At 26.8% G+C, this 20,245-nt stretch overlaps 6 protein-coding genes across 6 annotated transcripts; 2 read left to right on the top strand and 4 right to left on the bottom strand. All coding sequences in view use genetic code 12, as the record gives it.

Moving 5' to 3' along the window:
• Positions 1–6,277: 6,277 nt before the first annotated feature.
• KGF54_002611 (acetate uptake transporter family protein) lies at positions 6,278–7,142 on the bottom strand (the record flags this gene model as incomplete). Its single annotated transcript, XM_051763110.1, has 2 exons — positions 6,278–6,848; positions 6,934–7,142. The coding sequence occupies 2 exons, from the start codon at positions 7,140–7,142 to the stop codon at positions 6,278–6,280; spliced, it is 780 nt and encodes a 259-aa protein (XP_051619982.1).
• Positions 7,143–9,432: 2,290 nt separating this feature from the next.
• Positions 9,433–11,529, bottom strand: KGF54_002610 (uncharacterized protein; the record flags this gene model as incomplete). Its single annotated transcript, XM_051763109.1, has 1 exon — positions 9,433–11,529. The coding sequence occupies one exon, from the start codon at positions 11,527–11,529 to the stop codon at positions 9,433–9,435; it is 2,097 nt and encodes a 698-aa protein (XP_051619981.1).
• An 806-nt stretch (positions 11,530–12,335) lies between these two features.
• Positions 12,336–12,863, top strand: KGF54_002609 (Mg-dependent acid phosphatase; the record flags this gene model as incomplete). Its single annotated transcript, XM_051763107.1, has 1 exon — positions 12,336–12,863. One exon carries the CDS (start codon positions 12,336–12,338, stop codon positions 12,861–12,863), a length of 528 nt encoding a protein of 175 aa, XP_051619980.1.
• Positions 12,864–13,128: 265 nt separating this feature from the next.
• KGF54_002608 (uncharacterized protein) lies at positions 13,129–13,494 on the bottom strand (the record flags this gene model as incomplete). Its single annotated transcript, XM_051763106.1, has 1 exon — positions 13,129–13,494. The coding sequence occupies one exon, from the start codon at positions 13,492–13,494 to the stop codon at positions 13,129–13,131; it is 366 nt and encodes a 121-aa protein (XP_051619979.1).
• A 256-nt stretch (positions 13,495–13,750) lies between these two features.
• CSC25 (Ras family guanine nucleotide exchange factor) lies at positions 13,751–17,575 on the bottom strand (the record flags this gene model as incomplete). The annotated part of the gene is made up of 1 exon (XM_051763105.1): positions 13,751–17,575. The coding sequence occupies one exon, from the start codon at positions 17,573–17,575 to the stop codon at positions 13,751–13,753; it is 3,825 nt and encodes a 1,274-aa protein (XP_051619978.1).
• Positions 17,576–18,354: 779 nt separating this feature from the next.
• Positions 18,355–19,326, top strand: PEP8 (retromer subunit; the record flags this gene model as incomplete). Its single annotated transcript, XM_051763104.1, has 1 exon — positions 18,355–19,326. One exon carries the CDS (start codon positions 18,355–18,357, stop codon positions 19,324–19,326), a length of 972 nt encoding a protein of 323 aa, XP_051619977.1.
• Between the last annotated feature and the right edge of the window lie 919 nt (positions 19,327–20,245).

Below are 20,245 nucleotides of genomic sequence, written 5' to 3'. Positions count from 1 at the left end.
TCTACAATTTTTGTTATGCTAGATCTACTTTTTTTGTTATGCTGAATCTACAATTTTTGTTATGCTAGATCTACATTTTTTGTTATGCTGGATCTATGATTCGTGTTATGCTAGATCTACCTTCTTTGTTATGCTGAATCTACAAATTTTGTTATGCTAGATCTACATTTTTTGTTATGCTGGATCTATGATATATGTTATGCTAGATCTACCTTCTTTGTTATGCTAGATCTACATTTTTTGTTATGCTAGATCTATGTTTTATGTTATGCTAGATCCGAGTATTTTGTTATGCAATTTTGACGTTTTTTGTTATGCAAGATTTTTGTTTTTTGTTATGCTGATCTGTAAATTTTTGTTATGCTCAATCCAAAGTTTTTGAATGCTTTATCTAGGTTTTTGGATGCGCTGAAAATGCTTTTATGATAAGCTAAGCTCAACTCGATGTCATGACAATGTATTTATATGTATGATGGGGCTTTTTTGATGGAATTGAAGGAATAACTACTATTCAAGAGATAGAAGTTTGAAATTGGGGACTTAGAAACTGAAAAACCAGAGTCTAAATAGAAAAGATCTGAAATTTATCTCTAAAAAGTGCATTATTAACCTGAAAATTAGGATTACAAATTATACACGTTTTATCGCTGATATACAAATTTCTAGGTAGAGTTTGTGTACTATGACTCGAATTTTTGCAGATGAAGCAAATTAAACCAATAAATGAGATCTTTAAATCTCGACTCGTCTCTATAACTCTAAAACTAAGAATATGTAGTTTTGAGGTGCTGAACTCGTAGTACAAATTTCGAAAGGCTCAAATAACTTAAAACAGAGGCCGTACGTTATGAATCATTTCTCAGTTATATGTTCAAAAATCTTAATCTATAACTCTTGGTTAAGATCCAAATCTCTAGTCTGTGACTTAGATCTCAAAACTTCATAATCCAACCCTTAAATTAAATCCTATATTTTTTTTTTGCAAACCACAAAATTGTTACTTCTAAAATACAAACAAACATTTCAGCATATCAAAGAAATGACTTTGCCATAACAAACACCGACATAATTAGCATCTCAAATAAAACACTTCAGCATAACAAACAAAACGAATTACGCTTATTAAAAAACCTTTCCAGTGTATCAAACAAATTCCTTAAGCATATCAAGATAACAACAAAATAATAAATTAGCAGCAATAGCTTGCAGTGTTCAGGGCCCTTTAGTTTTTCCTTGACTCTTTCATGAATGAAATTGCGTAGGACTAGGGGATATTAAAGTAGATCTGCAGTACTGCACATCACCACGTCATATCTCATAATTGTTGCATAGAATTACGAAAATCACCTGTTGGCATATCATGAAGCCCAAGTTAAATATTGCAAAGTAAGAAGTCAGAATTTTTAATGAGCACTTCCTCAATTGTAGTATTTGTCACTTAACATCAGAAAATACAAGATCAAAATAAAAAGCCTGTTAGTTCGAGACAAATTACGAAGACTAAGATTATCTGGCCCAAATTGACCAGTTTTTAAATACTTTCATTTTGAAATTATAAGTCAAAGATTTTGGAATTACAAGTCAAAGGTTACAGAAAATCAAATGACCTTTAAAGAATTATGTTTGAGCAACCATAATACAAAGAAAGCGGAACTCGTTGCTATAATAATACAAAAACCCATATTTCATTTTTAAAAGACCCCTTCACCAATGGTGAAACGAATTCACTGTGCGAGATCATAAACATTATGCCCACAAAAAAATTGAATAATTTTAAATGACTTAAATAATAACAATAAACTACCCTTATTTTCAAAGGTATTGTGGATGTTATTTAAATTTTTATTCGGTTAAAAAATGCTACATGAATATAGACTGTGACTGTATAACCCAATGACTGCACTAGATGGTGGATTGAGAACATAAGCACTTAACCTTTTCACTTTTTCGAAAAAGTTTCCGGCTATTTAATTCGCGCTGCAACGTACAAATGAAGATTGCAGAAAAAATTTTCCAATAGTGCTATTTACCGTTGATGCTGACAATCGACATTGTTAAACATTGTAAATTTTGACCCGTCAGCCGAAGAGTTAAAGAATGCGTCTGTGATTCATCGCAATTTGTTCTCAGCGACTATATTTTATTTAAGCAGTTACTATTTATTTGATGACATTTATTGTCAATTTGTTATGCAATGTTGTTTATTTTAAATGATGAGCTAAGAATTTGATATGTGCTCTGCAATTTTTGGTTCTGTCCAAAAGCTTTTTTGATATGCTCAAGTTATATATTTGTAATACCGGGAGAATCTATTTGATATGACCAAATTGTTTGTATTGGTAAGCTGAAATGGTTTATTTCGCAACCTGTCGTATTTTGTTTTTATAGTAAAACTTTTTTACAATACGCTGATTTGCTTCATTTATTTATCCGGAAAAGACGTACTTCTTATCGCATAAGACGGTGAAAAAAAACCGTTGATGTAATTCAGCTTGTATTCCAAATTTATTTAATTGTTATGTGAAAGTGCTTTGTTTGTTATGCTGAGGTTCTTATTATGCTATGCTAAACTTGGTTTTTTGTTATACTGAAGTGGCTAATTTGTTATGCTGACTTTGCTATTTTGTTATGCAGAACTTGTTTGTTTGTTATCTTAAAATAACTTATTTGTTATGTTGAGGTTGTTAATTTGTTATGCTAAATGTAGAATTAATCAACTCTATGTAATATTTACTTCAACAGTTAACTTCATTATATCAATTGTCTGAACTACAGCGAGTTATTGAAGTTTGTTGTTCATTATACTAGAAAGGTATATATTTAAGTGTTGTTATTGATTTTTATGTTGGATGAAGTTGAGTATAAATCACATCAAGTATCATCATAGATCTCGAATATAATACTTTATAATTAAACATATTCAAAATAGATAATCAAAATATTACTTTGAGCGCTCATCTGAGATCAAATCCCTTGATTGAAAATCTTTGATTTGACTCACTGAGTCCTCGTAGTCAAAACTCTATAGGGAAGCATTTATATCAAGTGATTTTAATTGCAACAAGGAAAAGCTAAAATCTGGTTCGTTTTTAAAAAGAAATGTAGCTGAACTTGCTTTTTTTAATTCAAATTTACTAAGCTCAAGTAGAGCATAAGTCAAATAAGAGAATCAGAGAATAGAAATGAAGAAGAGTCTACAAGTTCAGGTAAGTTAGATTAAAGATGTTTATTTACAATAATATATCAGATACAAAAAATTCATTGATATGAGTTCACACGAGTTAGAAAAACTAATTTGAGTCCTACTTCAAGGTTAATAAGTTTGAATCTTGATACAAATTTAGTGAAGAAATCACCAGTATTTTCTAATCAAATATATGTACATTTTAGCTCAAGCATTTTCTTATGGCTTATTCTATAATCTATCGAGCTTTGTTCAGGTATAACAACAGAATTTGCATCAAAATATAATGGCTACACAGTAGAGGATATCAATCCAAGAGGACACATTTTCAAAAATAACTCTGAGTTGCTCTTCAATAATATCGTATATCAACTATCTACTATGAGCGCCAAAGGTTTTGCTAAGTTCCCCAAAAAAGCAAGAGGATCAAGTCAAAGTGTCTCGATTCAGCATAACAGAATTAGTAAATTTAGCGTAACAAAATACCTCGATTGAGCGTAACAAAAAACTTAGATTTAGCATAACAAAAACCCAAATCTAGCATAACAAAATAGATTGAGATCTGCATATCAAAAAGCTAAGATTTAACATAACAAAAATCTTAGATTTAGCATAACAGAATACCTAGATCTAGCATAACAAAGTAAGTTGAGATTTGCATAACAAAATAGGTTGAAATTTGCATAACAAAAAGCTAAGACTTAGCATATCAAAAAATCTAGATTTAGCAAAACAAAAAACCTAGATCTAGCATAACAAAATAGATTGAGATCTCCATATCAAAAAACTTAGACTTAGCATAACAAAAAACCTAGATCTAGCATAACAAAATACGTAGATTCAGCATAACAATATAGATTGAGATTTGCATAACAAAAAGCTTAGATTTGCATAACAAGAAAAATTAGATCTAGCATAACAAAAAACCCGGATCTAGCATAACAAAATAGACTGAGATTCGCGTAACAAAAAACCTCAAGTCAGCATAACAAAAAACCCAGATCTAGCATAACAAAATAGATCGAGATCTGCATATCAAAAAGCTAAGATCTAGCATAACAAAAAACTTAGATTTAGCATAACAAAATAAATTGAACTCTGCATAACAAAATCAAGCGTTCAGGTGGCTCCAAAAGGAGTTGAACAAGTAAGCTTTACCAGCACTATCGTAACACTCACCACTATGCCATTGGTAAATCAAGATCTGAGTGAAAATTAAGTAGGAAAAGTTCGCCCGAGATCTCCAGCCAAGCTCGAATGTTTTAAAAATGTTTTTAGCGACACGACAATGATAATTTTTAGATACCATTGGAAAATTTTGTTTGATTCAATCGTACACTATCTCTTTACCTCTTCAGTTATTTCCGTTGATTATGCAAGTGAATGCTTAATAGCATGCTACTGAATCGCTTTGTTTAACCAATATGGAATCTCTTAATTATTTGTGTTAATTAATAATTCAAACATTTAGCTAAAATTATTGTTTCTTCCTTCATCACATACCCGCAATAACTCTCCAGGATCTGAGTAGTGACGACTGCATTATGGGCATCACGTAGACTACTAAGTGCATCCACTTCTTGACGGGTTGTTCAAAAACCATGGCTAACAATCTATTTATGGCTATTTCTTCGTAGATTTGCTGTAATAATTGACCAAATTTAAATACACTGATTGTTGTGACCATTTGAATGTACTTGTTGCTCACCTAATTGCCTAACTAAGTGCAATCTCTATTTTCTGGAGCATTCAATTTCCTCCCAACCTGAAATAATTGTAACAAAAACTTAAATAATTTTACTTCCCCAACCTTTCTGATTCATTCAAAGAAAGTATCTCCAAAATTGTTGTTTAATCATATGTAGTCGCTGATTTGATGTATGAAGATTTTACATGGTTGTCCCCTGTAAATTTGTACTTGCAATGAAGTTTTTAAAATTGCCCGTTTTTAGTGATTTTAAAAATTAGCGGCAAACAAAAAGCTGTAATATCATTCGCAATAGCGTTTGAAATCAAAATGATATGGTACTAATGCACAACTGAAGTCCTAGTTGTAGTAGTTAAACTATCGAGTTGATCAAGTTAAGAACTACTTGATTGTAAATTTAAAACTAAACTAACTATAAATATAGTGTCGTGTCGTCAAACTGAAACATAAACGCAAACCCGGAAATATATTCCCGAGTCACGTTTGTTTTTTAAATGTGGCATAGTGGCAGGTATTTTCAGCAAACCATAAAGTTACCGGGTTCAAATCCCTTAAACAGTTTCAATCACTCGGAGATATATGCCCATGCACGTGATACAGTTTTTATAGCATAGTGGCAAGATATCCCGAGCTCAAAATTTAAGAATCTCGGTTCGAACCTTAGCACAATAAAAAATTTTAGGTATAAAGTTACACAAAATCAAAATCGATGAATTCTACATTTTTGCTAAATTTTAGAGTCGGATAAGATAGCTTATAATGATTCCAAGTATTAGAGGTAATTTTGAACATGATAGCTAACAATGTGGTGGATATATTGATAGTTTAAGTTTTCCTGATTTTAGGTTGATAATTACACAAAAACGGGATTTATTACACAAAATTCATATTATTTTCATATTGTTGTCAAGAATTTTGTCTTGAACCATCTTCATTATACAAAATCGATTGATGAGCTTGTAATATTATTTGATGTGTTTATAATCCAGAAAAAGTACAGGTTTAGGATCTGAAAGAATTCAAATCAAAGAATTTATTATGTGGGGAATTAACATATAAATTACGCAAGTTGCGGTCCAATTAGTAAAATAAAAGAAATTTTTGGTTGCAAATTATAAACTTTGAATAAAATAGTAACTTTCATCATTTTCATTTAATATAATTTGATTTATTACGAAACAATCAACCAAAATAGACTAAAAAGTTTTGTAAAATATATAGCCTAAAGTATAAAAAAATCAAATTGAAGTCATAGAGTTAGATATAAGAAATATTTCATTATAAATAAATAAGTCATGATTAATTAAAAAATTACAATATTCTTGTAGTCTAAATATATACTACCACCTAAATTAAATTAACGTTAAGTAAAGTGAAACCAACTTTTAGAAGAATCCTTTAAAAGTAGGATTACCTGGTAATGGAATTGGTTTAGCACTAAAATATGAATTAAGTTTAGTAGCTGTACCAGCTAAAGCATTATACCAAGCAATAAAAGCAGTAATTATACCAAATACACCACCAGCAACTGTCACTCCTTTATGACCACTTAATTCACCACCTGCTAATAAACAAAAAGTAATAAATAAACTAAAAAATAAACTAAAAAATGCAACAGTAGTTTTTAAAGTTAAAAGTACCAACATAAATGTGAAAATAGCCCAACCTAGTAAGAAAAATCCAATACCATTAGCCATTTGATCTAAATTATTTTCATAAGCTTTACCAATACCAAAACTTTCAATAAAAATAGCACCAAAAGCTAACCAAAAAGCACCATATGAACAAAGAGCAGTAAAACCAAAAGTATTTCCAGTAGGAAATTCAAATAATCCAGCTAATAATTGAACTAAACCTCCATAAAAACAAGCTAATGAAACTACAACATTTGGAACTGCAATTCCCATAGCTTTACAATTGTATAAAGATAAAACAAAAGTTGTAAGGGCAAAAGCACTTTAATTTATTTGTTAGTATCCAAATTCAAATAATAAAAAAAAAAAAAAAAAAAATGTATTGAAATTTGATTATTTTAACATACCTTAAACCTACTGGAGCAGGATTAATATTAATAGTTGGATAAGGTGTTGGTCCAGTAATTAAGGAACCACCAAATGCTTGTTGTAAATCACTTCTTAAATATTTTTTATTGTTAATAATAACATATTCTTGATTATCTCCAGTAATTTGAACATTATTAACTGGCATTTCATATGAATTATTTGATTTTTGAGATGAAGATAATGACATTTTTTCAATTTATTTATTCGGTAATTGATGTTGTGGTTATTATTGTTGCAGTTGTTGATAATATGGTTGGTGTTAAAAATTAAAAGATTGATGAAATATTAGTTGATAATTTTGTTGAGAAAAATTTATCAATATTTATATTTCCTAAATTTTTAAACTTTCGGAGTTTCTCAAAAAAGGGAATATTTCAAAAACACAATCTAAAAATAAATCTTTATTAAAATCAAAATAAAAAAATTCCTTAAAATAAATCAAAATATTATTCTTGAAACAATTTTCACTAAATTTTATTTAGTAAAATCTAAAATTACGCATGAATGAATCATTCATTAAATGATTTTACTTATTTACTGTTAACTTGTTATAAGATGAAAAAATAATTTACATGCAATTTTTTTTTTTTTTTTTTATTTTTTAATTCATTAGGTTTTGTGTTAAAAGTTTAAAAGTTAATTTCAAAGTGAAAATTTAAATTTTTTTTTTTTTTTTTATTTTTTAATTTAATTCTTTTCAATTTTTGTGGGGTTATAAAATTATTGATATCATATTCGACAATTAAACAATAAATCAATAACTTGGGTATGGCTTTTGTCATTTTGTTGAGATTGAAAGTATGACTTACAAACGTTTCAATTAGAAAGTTGACGTATTATGCATATTTTACATCATATAAACGATAATTATTATATTGTCGGTGTTATTGAAAATATCTTGACTTCTCCAGTCAATTAATTTATAACTTATTCTTTATAATAAATTATTATTATTATATTTTTTAATAAATTAGATTTAAAATTTATAATTTTGACACATTTATTGACTTGATAGAAAAATCTTTCGATAAATAAAACTATGTTGATGTAATGCTAATTAAGAAGTTTAAATTGACTGAAAAATAGTAATAGATTTGAATCAAATTTAATACATTATATCGCATTAAATTGAATTTTAACCGATTGTTTTAAGAACAAATATAAATAACTGACCCCATTCGAATTAGAAGAAAATCTTAAAAAGGATTGGTGAGGGTCAACTCAATAATATTCTTATTATGTCTAAGTTTTAAGTCAAACTTGAAGTAAAAGTGTAAAATTTTCTTGCACTTTTTGTAAAGGTGGTGAAATTTGAAGGATTAATGTCGTTATGTATTTTTCAATCATTACCTACCATTCGAGATCTCAACACATACAATTCTAAAATATATAAGATATACTTATTGTTTCTCATTTCATCAATCCATTGTCTAATAAATTGAAATTTTTAACAATCATGCAAATAAAACCACCTCATTTTATTGAAATATTGTGGGGGTGGTTATAAAGAAATTTTAAAAAAAAATCTTAAGATTTTTTTAATCTCGTAAATTCATTTCTTTTTATTAAAAATTGATTATTTTCATAATCAATTACTTCAAAGTCCAAAAAATTAATATATATAATAAATCTAAATTTGGTTAAATTCATATTAAATAATTGACAATAATAGATCATTTACATAATTGATATATAATTATAGTACCATGATAGTAATAATTTATTTCTTATACTTTCGTTTAATATTAAATAAAAAAAATTGTCTAATTAGTTATAAAATAAAATTAAAAATATAGTTTATATGCAGAACGTCAAAAAAGTCCGAGATCTGAAAAGATCTACAATTTTAAACAAACTAAGTAAGTAATACGTCAAAAAATTTCAATTCTAAAAAACTTATAGGAAATTATAATTTATTCAAGTAAATAACGTATTAATCCCTTGTAAAAATTAATAGAAATTTGCTTGGTAAATTTGAAATTTAACCAATAAAAAGCCAAATCTCATTCAAGTATAATACAAAATTTAATAAAAATTATGTTGCAACCAAACCAAGAAAATAAAAAATATAACTAAAATTAAAATATTATTTCTTTATTATAATCCTCAAGTTTATGTGAAACGCAATTAAAATATTGGAAATAAACGGTAATAAAAAGTCACTTAGTTAAACAATTATAATGTAAAAGGCTAATTCATTTATAGATCTTTTTGAAATTCTGGGTAATTCAATAAACTTTACTCATAGACTGAAACAAAAACTATCGAAAATCAAAACTACAAAAGCTTATAAAAATAAAACATATAATAACTATAAACTATAAATAATTATATGAAATTTAACAACTAATAGCAAATAATGAAAAAGTCAAGCTAAACCACCAAAAAACTAAATAAAAAAATAAATCCTCTCCTACCAAAAAAGCACTAATAAAAAAACTAAAAATTTAAAAATAAACTTGAAATTAATACTTCACCTAATCATCTTCAGCATCAGTACTAACTGCAGATAAGATTTCATAATCATCATCATCAATTAAATTTTTCTCTTCTTGATCTTTTTCATAATTCATCATTTCAAAATCATCATCATCATCTTTATTACTAGAATTATTACTTTTAGAATTTAATAATTTTGTAGTTTCATCAATTTCAATTAATTTACTATTTGTAATAACTTTTGGTAAAACAATTGAATGTTCACTTGATGTTTGATAATTATCTGTTGTTGTACTAGTTGTAGAATCTTGTAAATTTTGTAATAAATCAACTTCATCATCAATTAATTCTTTTAAAATTGCAATTGTTGAATCATTTGAAATAAAATAACCAATTGATGAAAATTCATCATTATTAATAATAATTTTATATGGAATTTTTTTATCATCATTTTGATTATGATTTAAATTTAAAGTTAAATTAAATTTATTACTATTACCAATTTTTATACCTTGATTTTTTTTAATATTAACTTCTGAAATTAATGTTTCATCTTTATTAAATACTAAAATATTTAATCCATCACAATCAATAATATTTTTTGAATTATTAAAAATTTCAATTTGCATTAAATTATCAGATTTCATTGTATATTTAACTTTTGATTCTTCTGTAACTAATGTTAATGGTTTTTCTTTATTTTCTTTAATTTCTTTAATTTCTTTAAATGTTAATCCACTTGAAGTTTCATCAATTTCCATATCACACACAGATTGGTCAAATGAATCAACATCTTCATCTTCTTGTTGATCAATTTTTGTTGCGGTATAATTTCTAATTTGATCTTGTTTGATGTCACAATTGGTTTTATTGAATCCATAAACACCATTTTCGTTATCTAATTTTAATTTCAAATCAGCTTCTTCAATAGAAAATGGGGATTTGTTAACTAACTGAACTATCAATTTATCATTTGAATGACCAGATGATGAAACATTGATTAATGTAGCATTTTCTGATACATTATCATCAGTTGATGCTTTAGCTAATAATTCTTTAATATAACTAATCTTCTCATCGTCATCTTTTTTATCAACTAAATCCAAAAGTGCATTATATTTATCACTTTTATCAATAAAAGTATCAACATTATTTACAAAATCATTTAACCCTCTTGTAACTAATAAATTTTCCAATTTTTCTCTATTTTTTAAAGAACAATCAGCTAATGGAACATCATAAATAATATCATTATTTTGTCTTGAAGTTGAAAAAAATTCATGATTTGGGAAATAATGATTATTTTTAAATTCAGATTGTAAATTAGATTGTAAAACTGATGGTGTTGTAATTTTAACCATTGGATGAAGATAAGAATGTGCACCATAATCCAATTTATAAGATTGTTGTTTAGATTCACATTTGGAACATAAATCATAATCTTTACAAATTAAACAAGCATATCTAACACCTTTGATTGGGATAAATTCTATTGGATTACATTTATCACAACAAATTCTCGAATGGATAGGTTGCTCCTCTTGTGTTTCTTCTTCTTCCTCTTCTTTGGCTGATGTTGCTTTTTCAGCTGTTGATTCCTCTGTTGATGATGATGTTGTTGTTGTTGTTGGTGGTGCATTTCCAAAGCTACTACCAAATCCATAATTTTTGTTCAAATTGATTTTATTATTTGAAAAAAATTCTTTTAAATGTTCCAAAGTTGTTTCTAATAATGCATCTCCAAGTTTAGCTAAATCAGCAGATAAATCAAAATTAAATTCATTCAGTTTTTTATCTTCTCTACTTACAGGAGTTTTATCTTTAATGCTTAATTTAACATGATTTTTAACTTTTAAACTTCTATGAAGAGATTTAAAATCTTCTTCACTACTTAATGGTATAAAACACTTATGTTTTTTAGATTTTCTTGTAATCTCAACATTTTCAACATCTTTTGAAATCAATAAATTTAAATTCTTTCCATTTAAATAATCAATTAATGATGATTCTGAATTGATTTTCATGAAATCATTTTTATTAACATGAATGACTCTATCAATATTCTTTACACCATCATTTGAATCTTTCTTAGTAACGTTCAATTTAATTGTAATTAATTGAGTTGTTGAATCCATAATGATAATAAAATGATATTGGTTGCCACTATTACTCTCCAAAAACTAACACAAATAGATTGAACACCAATATAATTTAAAACTATGCTACTGTATTAAATGATTAACCAATTATATATAACCAAATTAAACAGCTAATGATTGATTGATTGATTGATTAATTGATTAATTAATTGATAATTTAAAATTAATAAAATTGATTGATTTAAATAATAAATATAAGTGATGGCAAAATGTACAATAAATGATAATAATAATAATAATATAATATATAAATTTTATCCCTTAAAATTTGAATGTGGAGAGAGAGAAAAATAAAGAGAGGAAAGATTAAATATTAGGATAATAATATTATCTCTTATCTAATCTTATATGCTAATTAGTTGCTACCAATTCTGTCTATTTTTAATTGCATTATTAGTTTTTTTGACACTATAAACGCATATCTTTGATTACTCTGATCGGATAAAATTATTTGAACTTGATTCAACTTTGCTTTACCATGGATCTATTTAGTTATTAATATTGGATCTGCTCTAATTGGATCTGCTAAACTACTAATAATAGAGGACGATATCAAATTGCTTCTATATTTGTTTTGGTAAAAATGCTACCAAATTTTTGAATTTTATATTTAATACTTACTGTACTATAATTTGCAAAATTGGTTGCTTTTAATATTCAAAATAATAGAATGGTTTCAAGTAACTTTATACAATTAATATTTGACTAAAATATCAATTAAAATAAACAATTATCGTCAACTTTTCAGTACTTTTACAGTTTTTGAAGAATTTTCAAAAAGAATGACAACAACGAGGTATCCAAAGGCTATAGTATTTGATTTAGATTATACATTATGGCCATGTTGGTGTGATACTCATATACGTACACCAATAAAACCTATATCATCAACTGAAATTATTGATAAATCAGGTATGAAATTATCATTTTATCCCGACGTTGAATCAATTATAAAAGAATTAAAATCACAAAATATTAAAATTATAGGAGCAAGTAGAACAGCAACTCCAGATATTGCCAAAAAATTATTAACTTATTTAAAGATTGATGGTAAACCTGCTATTTCTTATTTTGATGCTTTAGAATGGGGTCAAGGTTCTAAAACTAAACATATTAAATTAGCTGCAAAACAATTAAAATTAAATCAAGAATTAGAAAATGGTGAATTTATTTTATTTGATGATGAATTAAGAAATAAAGATGTTTCTAATATTAATTGTTATTTTGTACATATACCTGATGAAGATTTAGGATTAACTAGAAATATTTTTACAAAGGGACTACAAAATTGGTCAGAAAATCATAAATAATGATTAAATTATTAAATTGTATTAATTTATTAAATTGTAATAAAGTATTATAAAAATTAGCATTCAACATATTTAGAATTACATATATAGACTAGAATTAAAATATTATAGACATTGTATAAATATTATATTGTTCAATTTGATTGTACTTTTGTTTTAACTGAATTAAATAAAGATTTTAATTCATTCTCCGTCGCATTTAGTGGTGGGTTAATTTCATTCTAAATTTCAAGTTAGTAAATAGATTTTTTTTTTTCAATCATCATTATTTGATATCCCATGACGAACATACCTTAATTAACCAATCTTTAATTTCTTTAATTGACCAAGTATTAGAGTCATTTAATCCATTATCATCAAAAGCTTGTTGAGATTGAAATTTATCAATAATTTTATTTTTGTTGTGCGGATCATTCCTCTTACTTTCAATAACAACTTGTTGTTTTTCAATTTCCTCGAGTTCTTCTTCCGTCTGTGAATCTTCTCCTGTTATATAATTATATATTGATGTTTTTAAGTGGGGAAAAGTTTTTAAGGCAAGATAACTTGTACTTATTATTACTGCTCCTGATATTAATCCTGTTTTTATGTACCGGCTTGTATTGGATTTATTTTTTAATTTCAATGACATTGATAAGTAGCTGAAGTAGTGATAGTATTGACTGTTGATTAAGAATGAAGTAATTGTATTATGTTGAATGATCTTATCTAAAATATAATATATTACTTGTCATATAAGATAAGACAGCTACCAAATGATTTATTTATATAAATTATATTACTGCTCAAAATTACTACGGAGTGAGAATAATATGTGCAATATCATTTAATACATTCAACATTTTAACATTTATATACTTAATATATAATTTTATTCAAACTCAAACTTAAACTTTTTTTTCAAGACTTAAAGAAATCTTATATTGCTCTTCAATTGTAGGACATTTATCAAACCACAGATCTAAATATTTTTGAATTTCAGGGATTTCAATAAAATTATAACCAGCATTTTTAAATCTATCAATGCCTGATACAATTTCACTTGTTTTTGATCTTTTGGAAAAATTAATCATTCTAGTTCTATTTATTAAAAAGTCAGGGTTTCCATGAAATACAAATGTTAAATCAGATAAATACACTCCAAAAAATGGTACACAAGGTTCCGACCCAATAAATTTCAAGACATCTCTATATTCATTAAAATTTCTTGTTGAATTCATTAATTTATTCATATTCTTTAAATGAGCTAAAGAGTCTGGACTTGCAAAATTCCAAGTTTTTCTTAATCTATGAATTGGAGATGAATATAATGCTGATATAATAGCAGTCATTGATGAAAAATTATTATATTGTCTACATTTTTCAGCAACTTGAATCCAATATCTTATAATTTGAACTCTTTTTTTAGGCTCATTTTTTCTTAATATCATAAATGCAACAAAATTAGTTAATTGATTTGATGCTTTTATAAATGAAGTTATACTATCAATACTTTCATTTAATCCTGATTTTTTACCCCAAACTTTTGCTACACATGCAAATTTTGAAATTTCACAATATAATTTAAATTCCCTTAAAGTTAATTGTCTTGCTAATTCAACATAATCAATGTCTAATAATTTAACTTTTCTCAGTAATGATGAACCTTTAGTTAATGGAGCTGGTGGTTTAGCATTTGATATAACTGGTTGTCTTTCAACAATTTTAAATTCTCCTGCTATTAATTTTTTTAGGTCTGATGCTAATAATCTACCTATTGAAAAAGATTGTACGGCTGGAGACTCTGCAAATTCTAACCATTTTTTCAAAACTGGTTCATTATAATATGATGGTGACCAATTTTTTTCGATTAATAATTTCATTATATTCATAACTCTTAATCTTATAGGATTTTGTTTTCTCATTATCCAATTATTATAATCTTCAAAACTTAATCCTTCTGGTGCATATATATCAAATCTATTGATCAATAACATAATAAACTCTCCTAATGACATCATAGTTGCTAAAGTTAACATGAATGCAGCATTGAATTGACTATCAAACATATCATGATGTGTTAAATGTGATACTAATGCTTCTTTTGTACCACCTTTTATATTACCTTTTACATCCAACAATAAATCATGTTCATCATCACCTTGAAGATACCAAGGGACATCAATAGCGTTATTTTGACCTCCACTATAATAAGAATGCTCTTCAGTTTTTTCTGCAGGTATTGTATTATTTCTTTCTAACAACAATAATTGTACATCAAAATCGTCATGCATTACACGAGTTGAATAATTTAGTATACCTTCACGTTCATCAATTAATTTTTGAGTTAATTCAACAATTGTGTCACAAGCTTCTATTCCTTCATTCAAATAGTCAGCTAATAAAGTATCATTGTTTAAATTTTCTGAAACAACATCTGATGGGTTTTCCGTTTTAAGTAAAACATTTGTTAGTAGTAAAGCTGTTCTTTCTGTAGAATTTTTTAAAATTTCTTTATCATAGTATAATGGATCTTTCTTGATAGATTCTCTCATCATATTGACATTAGTTTCAGATGATAATGATTGAGTAGCCATTATGATATTCATCACTAAATTATGAAATTCTTGTTTAAATTGGAAAAAGTCCAAGACAATAGGATAATCAAAACTTAAATTTGAATTTGAATTACTTTGATTGTCACCAATTGATAAAGTTGCAACTGATTTTCTTAACTTTTCCTTATTTATGTCATCACTGAAATCATTTTTTTTAACTAAACAAAATACCGTAAAATCAAAAGATTCCATAAGATCTATTAATGAACTAGAATGATGAAGATATTTATATATTAATCTTAATATCAATGAGTTTCTTTCCATTGGATCATCAACACCAGATTGTGCTTTTAAAATATTCAAAGCATCTTGAGTCACCTTAATCATTTCTTCAACACAATGATAAACAGAATCTAATGCTTGATTATCTAATAAAATTTTCAAATGGTATCTATTTTTTAGCTCATTCCCACTAACATTTAAAAAGCTATTTTGTGAAAAGAAGAATGGGTTGCACCAATTTCCACCATTAAATTCATTCGAAATATATCTAGGATATGATTGTGGTAAAACATCGGATCTATCTTGAGTTTCATCATCCGATCCACCAGAAGAATCGTAATCTTTAGAGCTTACAGTCTTATTAGCAGTAATTTTGGTGAATATTGTGATATATTTTGTAGCATTATTCTTCATTGTTTGAATATCTTTTTTAGCTCTGATAAAATAAACATCGTTCGTTGAATTTTCTGAATTTTCTACGTTTGATTCTTCAAATGATATATTTGAACCTTGATAACTGTCTTCCAAACTCAAGGGCTCTTCATTCAAACTTATGGTAATATTTGGTTTTGCTCTATTCAAATGTAGTGTTCCATCAACGTATAATTGAGAAAATGATAAACAAATTTTTCTTAATCTATAAGTAATCTCCTTGTCATACTTTCCATTAATAAAATCGGCCTGATTTAATCTTGCAGATGCACATATCAATACAGTCAATTTATTTAATCTAGCAAAATGAGTATTGAACATCAAAGAATTATCAGTTTGTAAAGTGTGTTCAATAAGTTCTAAAATATAAATTACTTCTTCTTTTAATTTGGTAAAATGACTTATGTCCGAAGAATGTTTATAAAATAAGTTATCCATTGCAAAAAATGGTTTAGTGAAATGATGATAGGATGCTTGGGTGCTTTGAGAACTTACTGATGAATGAGAATCTCTTTTTAATGAATCAAATGAAGTTGTTGAAGACGATTCTCTTTGTCCCAAACTACTATCGGTGTTTTGATAAGCCTTTAGTTGTAAAACAGAAGTATCCTTAATAACGTCGGAATCTGCATATTCTAAATTGGGTGGTAAAAACTGAGGATCAAATTCTGATAAAGCAACTGATTCACAATAAATGTTCAATTGATGACAATAAAACACAAAATCGCCTCTCGAAGTATATCTTGGTAACCATGTAACTGTTCTATTATTTTTAATCTTATAATCTTCCACTAACTTCTCAGCTTCCTCTATATCTACTAAAACTATATCTTCTTCCTCATTACCTGAAATTGTATGAGAAAATGAAGGTTGATGTGAATAATCTATTTCAGTAGCATCTGCTACACTTGAAGAATTCCGACTACTTTCATTTACTTCATCTATTTGACTTGGTTGTAGATTCAGGTGCTTAGATTCTGAAGGTATACTAGTTTCTGAACTTGCAAAACTAACTACTGAATTTTTTCTTGTTGAATTTATTGGAGTGTTTTTCTCTGATTCATTTAAACTCTTTTGTAGATAATTTGTAAAAGATGGTATTAAAACATTTGCAGCTGTATTTGCAGCAGTAATAGTATCTAATTCTTTGTTATCCTTCATCTTTTTCAATACAGGTTGAACATAATTTACTGATCGTACATAGTTATGAGGAATCCAGCCTCTATTTAATTCTCCATTATTTCCAATTACTACTCCATCCCACCAACCAGTGGCGGATTTTGCTAAAATATATACAGTATCACCTAAATTTAAAGTCAATTGTGAATTTTGATTACCTTTATAATCATATAATGCAATTGCTGTATCAATATGTTTCAATTGCAAACCATATGAGGATAGTAAGTCAAATGGAGTTGGAGTATCTGGGGCTATTTCGTCAGATGAAACTTTGTTTGACATGAATATATTTCTAGTATTTGATATTAAGTGTAAAATGAACTGAAAAAGCTTTGGTGTTGAGTATTATTTTGTCACTAATTTGCCAATTTGGCCATAAATAAATTCATTAACTGAGATTAATTTAAGTTGTAATAATGTAAAAATTACTCCAGAAATCAAAATTATTTGTTTCAAAAATAAGTTTTAGTTAGATTTGGACGTGGAATCTTGAAATTTAATGATAAAATAAATAATTAATTGAAGAATTAAAAGGTGTTTAAATTGATGGATTAAATAAAAATAATATGATAAGACAAATGATCAGTTTTTGATAATAGTTCTAAAGTTGTATGTGTAAGTGGTATTAATTAATGATATAAACAGTTTGAAAATACTTCTGGTATAATTTTATGAAATTTCAAATTTCCCGCATTTTTTAATTTCGTTACAATACTGTAAATAATATTAAATCCTTATGATAATAATATTATATTATAATTAATTTGACTCGATATTTACCAGATATTGTTATTACTTAATACAAATAGCAGTCATTTAAATAACAATTGACAATTGATACTCATATACGCCTCAAAATTACTATACAATTGATCAAATTCCTCAATCATACATTTAAGACTTAAAATTTATACCATAACTTGAACTTGATTAAAGAAATTACAACTACAATTTAATCATTCCATATTGATATTCAATTCAGCCAGCACAGATCACAGATAATACCTGAAAATTTTATACAATAAATTAAAGTAAGAATAAAAATCAAATTTAATAATCAAATGTCAATATTTTTCAAAGCTCCATTAGAAATAGAAATTAGACTAAATAATGAAGATACAAGAAAACATACAGAAGTTAAAAATATTCATGGAAGAACAGAAAGGTTACCAATTTATAAAGATGGAGAAAGTGTGAAAGGTACAGTGACTCTAAGAACAAGAGATGGTAAGAAAGTTGATCATTTAGGAGTAAAAGTTCAATTATTGGGTTCAATAGAAACAAATAATGATGGACTAAATTCCTCAAATTTTTTAACATTAGCAACAGAGCTAGCAGCACCATCACAATTAATCCACTCAGAAACTTATCCATTCGAATTTAAAAATGTTGAAAAACAATATGAGAGTTATAGAGGTAAAAATGCAAGATTAAGATATTTTATAAAAGTTTCAATATTAAGAAAATCAAATTCTGAAATTACTAGAGAAAAAGAATTATGGGTATTTCAGTATAATAATAAATTGAATCAAGAATTGTCAATTAATAATAATAAGCCAAATCAACAACAACAACAACAGTTGAGTAAAACCCCTCCAAAACAAATTGAAAAATCTCATGGTGTAAAAATGGATGTCGGAATTGAAGATTGTTTACATATAGAATTTGAATATTCGAAATCAAAATTTTCATTAAAAGATGTTATTATTGGTAGAATTTATTTCTTGTTGGTACGTTTAAAAATAAAACATATGGAATTATCGTTAATAAAAAGAGAAACTGTTGGTTCTCAACCAAATCAAGTTACAGATAGTGAAACTGTTGTTAGATTTGAAATTATGGATGGAGCTCCTGTTAAAGGTGAAACTATACCTATTCGATTATTCTTAAGTGGATTTGATCTAACTCCAACTTACAAAGATGTCAATAAAAGATTTTCAGTAAGAACTTATTTATCATTGGTTTTAATTGATGAAGATGCAAGAAGATATTTTAAACAAAGTGAAATAATACTTTATCGTGATAATCAGTAAGTTTTTAGTACATAGCTAATCAAAAATAATACATAATTCCATTTCAGTAGGCAAATGGTTTCTAGTATACTTGAGTAGATGAAAATGAATTGTAGACAAGGAAATAACATTAGATCATTATTTGTGTCAGCTTTCGAATTAATAACACTGTTTTGAACATGTACAAATTGTTGCCATATTATTAAGGATGACACAAATGAATTATATTGATGGAGTGAATGACAGCAAAGTGCTCATTGACAAATCAGGCTCTTTTGGGCAAGGATAGTCCAGCAATTGTCCATTACTCTAATTTTTGGCTCTTGTTGGTTTGTATGGTACTGCATATAAGCTCGCTTCAAACCTTTGTTAAGCTTCGGCTCTATTTTCATGAAAAAGATTGTAGCAAGAAGCCATTGAACTAAATTTTGTTGAACTGAGTACGTAAGAGTGGCTACAGCTTGTTTTGAAACTTAACCCTTTTTTTTGATGTAACATTATACTTTGAATTAAGGTGCTTGCGTTATAGTTAATAAATTAACAACAACATTATATACCAGTATATATAGGAGCATAAAAGCTTCACGAACTCTTCTGAATACTCTGAGATGTAATAAAATATTACCATATGTAAAGAAATATTGTTTTTGATGGGTATAATATGTTCAAGTTCTTGTTTTTTACGATAATCATACTATACATTTCCCTAATATTTGTGGAAAAATCAACCAAAACAATTAAAAAAAGTTAACAACCTTACCGCAGTATTATCGAGCTCACAACCGTACTGCAATATTACCATCTACTACAAGATCAAATCATACTTTCAATCACTTCAATTGTTATGTCTAATGAGTGGAGCCATCAGGAAGCAGAAATAGAAAAGTGTTTAGAGTCCAGTGCAAGTGAATCTAGCATTAGAAGTATATGCTTGAATAGA

The sequence above is a fragment of the Candida jiufengensis genome (assembly GCF_024610255.1).
Source record: "Candida jiufengensis strain CBS 10846 chromosome Unknown scaffold3, whole genome shotgun sequence".
Lineage (NCBI taxonomy): Eukaryota > Fungi > Ascomycota > Pichiomycetes > Serinales > Debaryomycetaceae > Lodderomyces > Lodderomyces jiufengensis.
The sequence above is the reverse complement of the archived record's forward strand: the minus strand, read 5'-3'. Positions and strand labels throughout refer to the sequence as shown.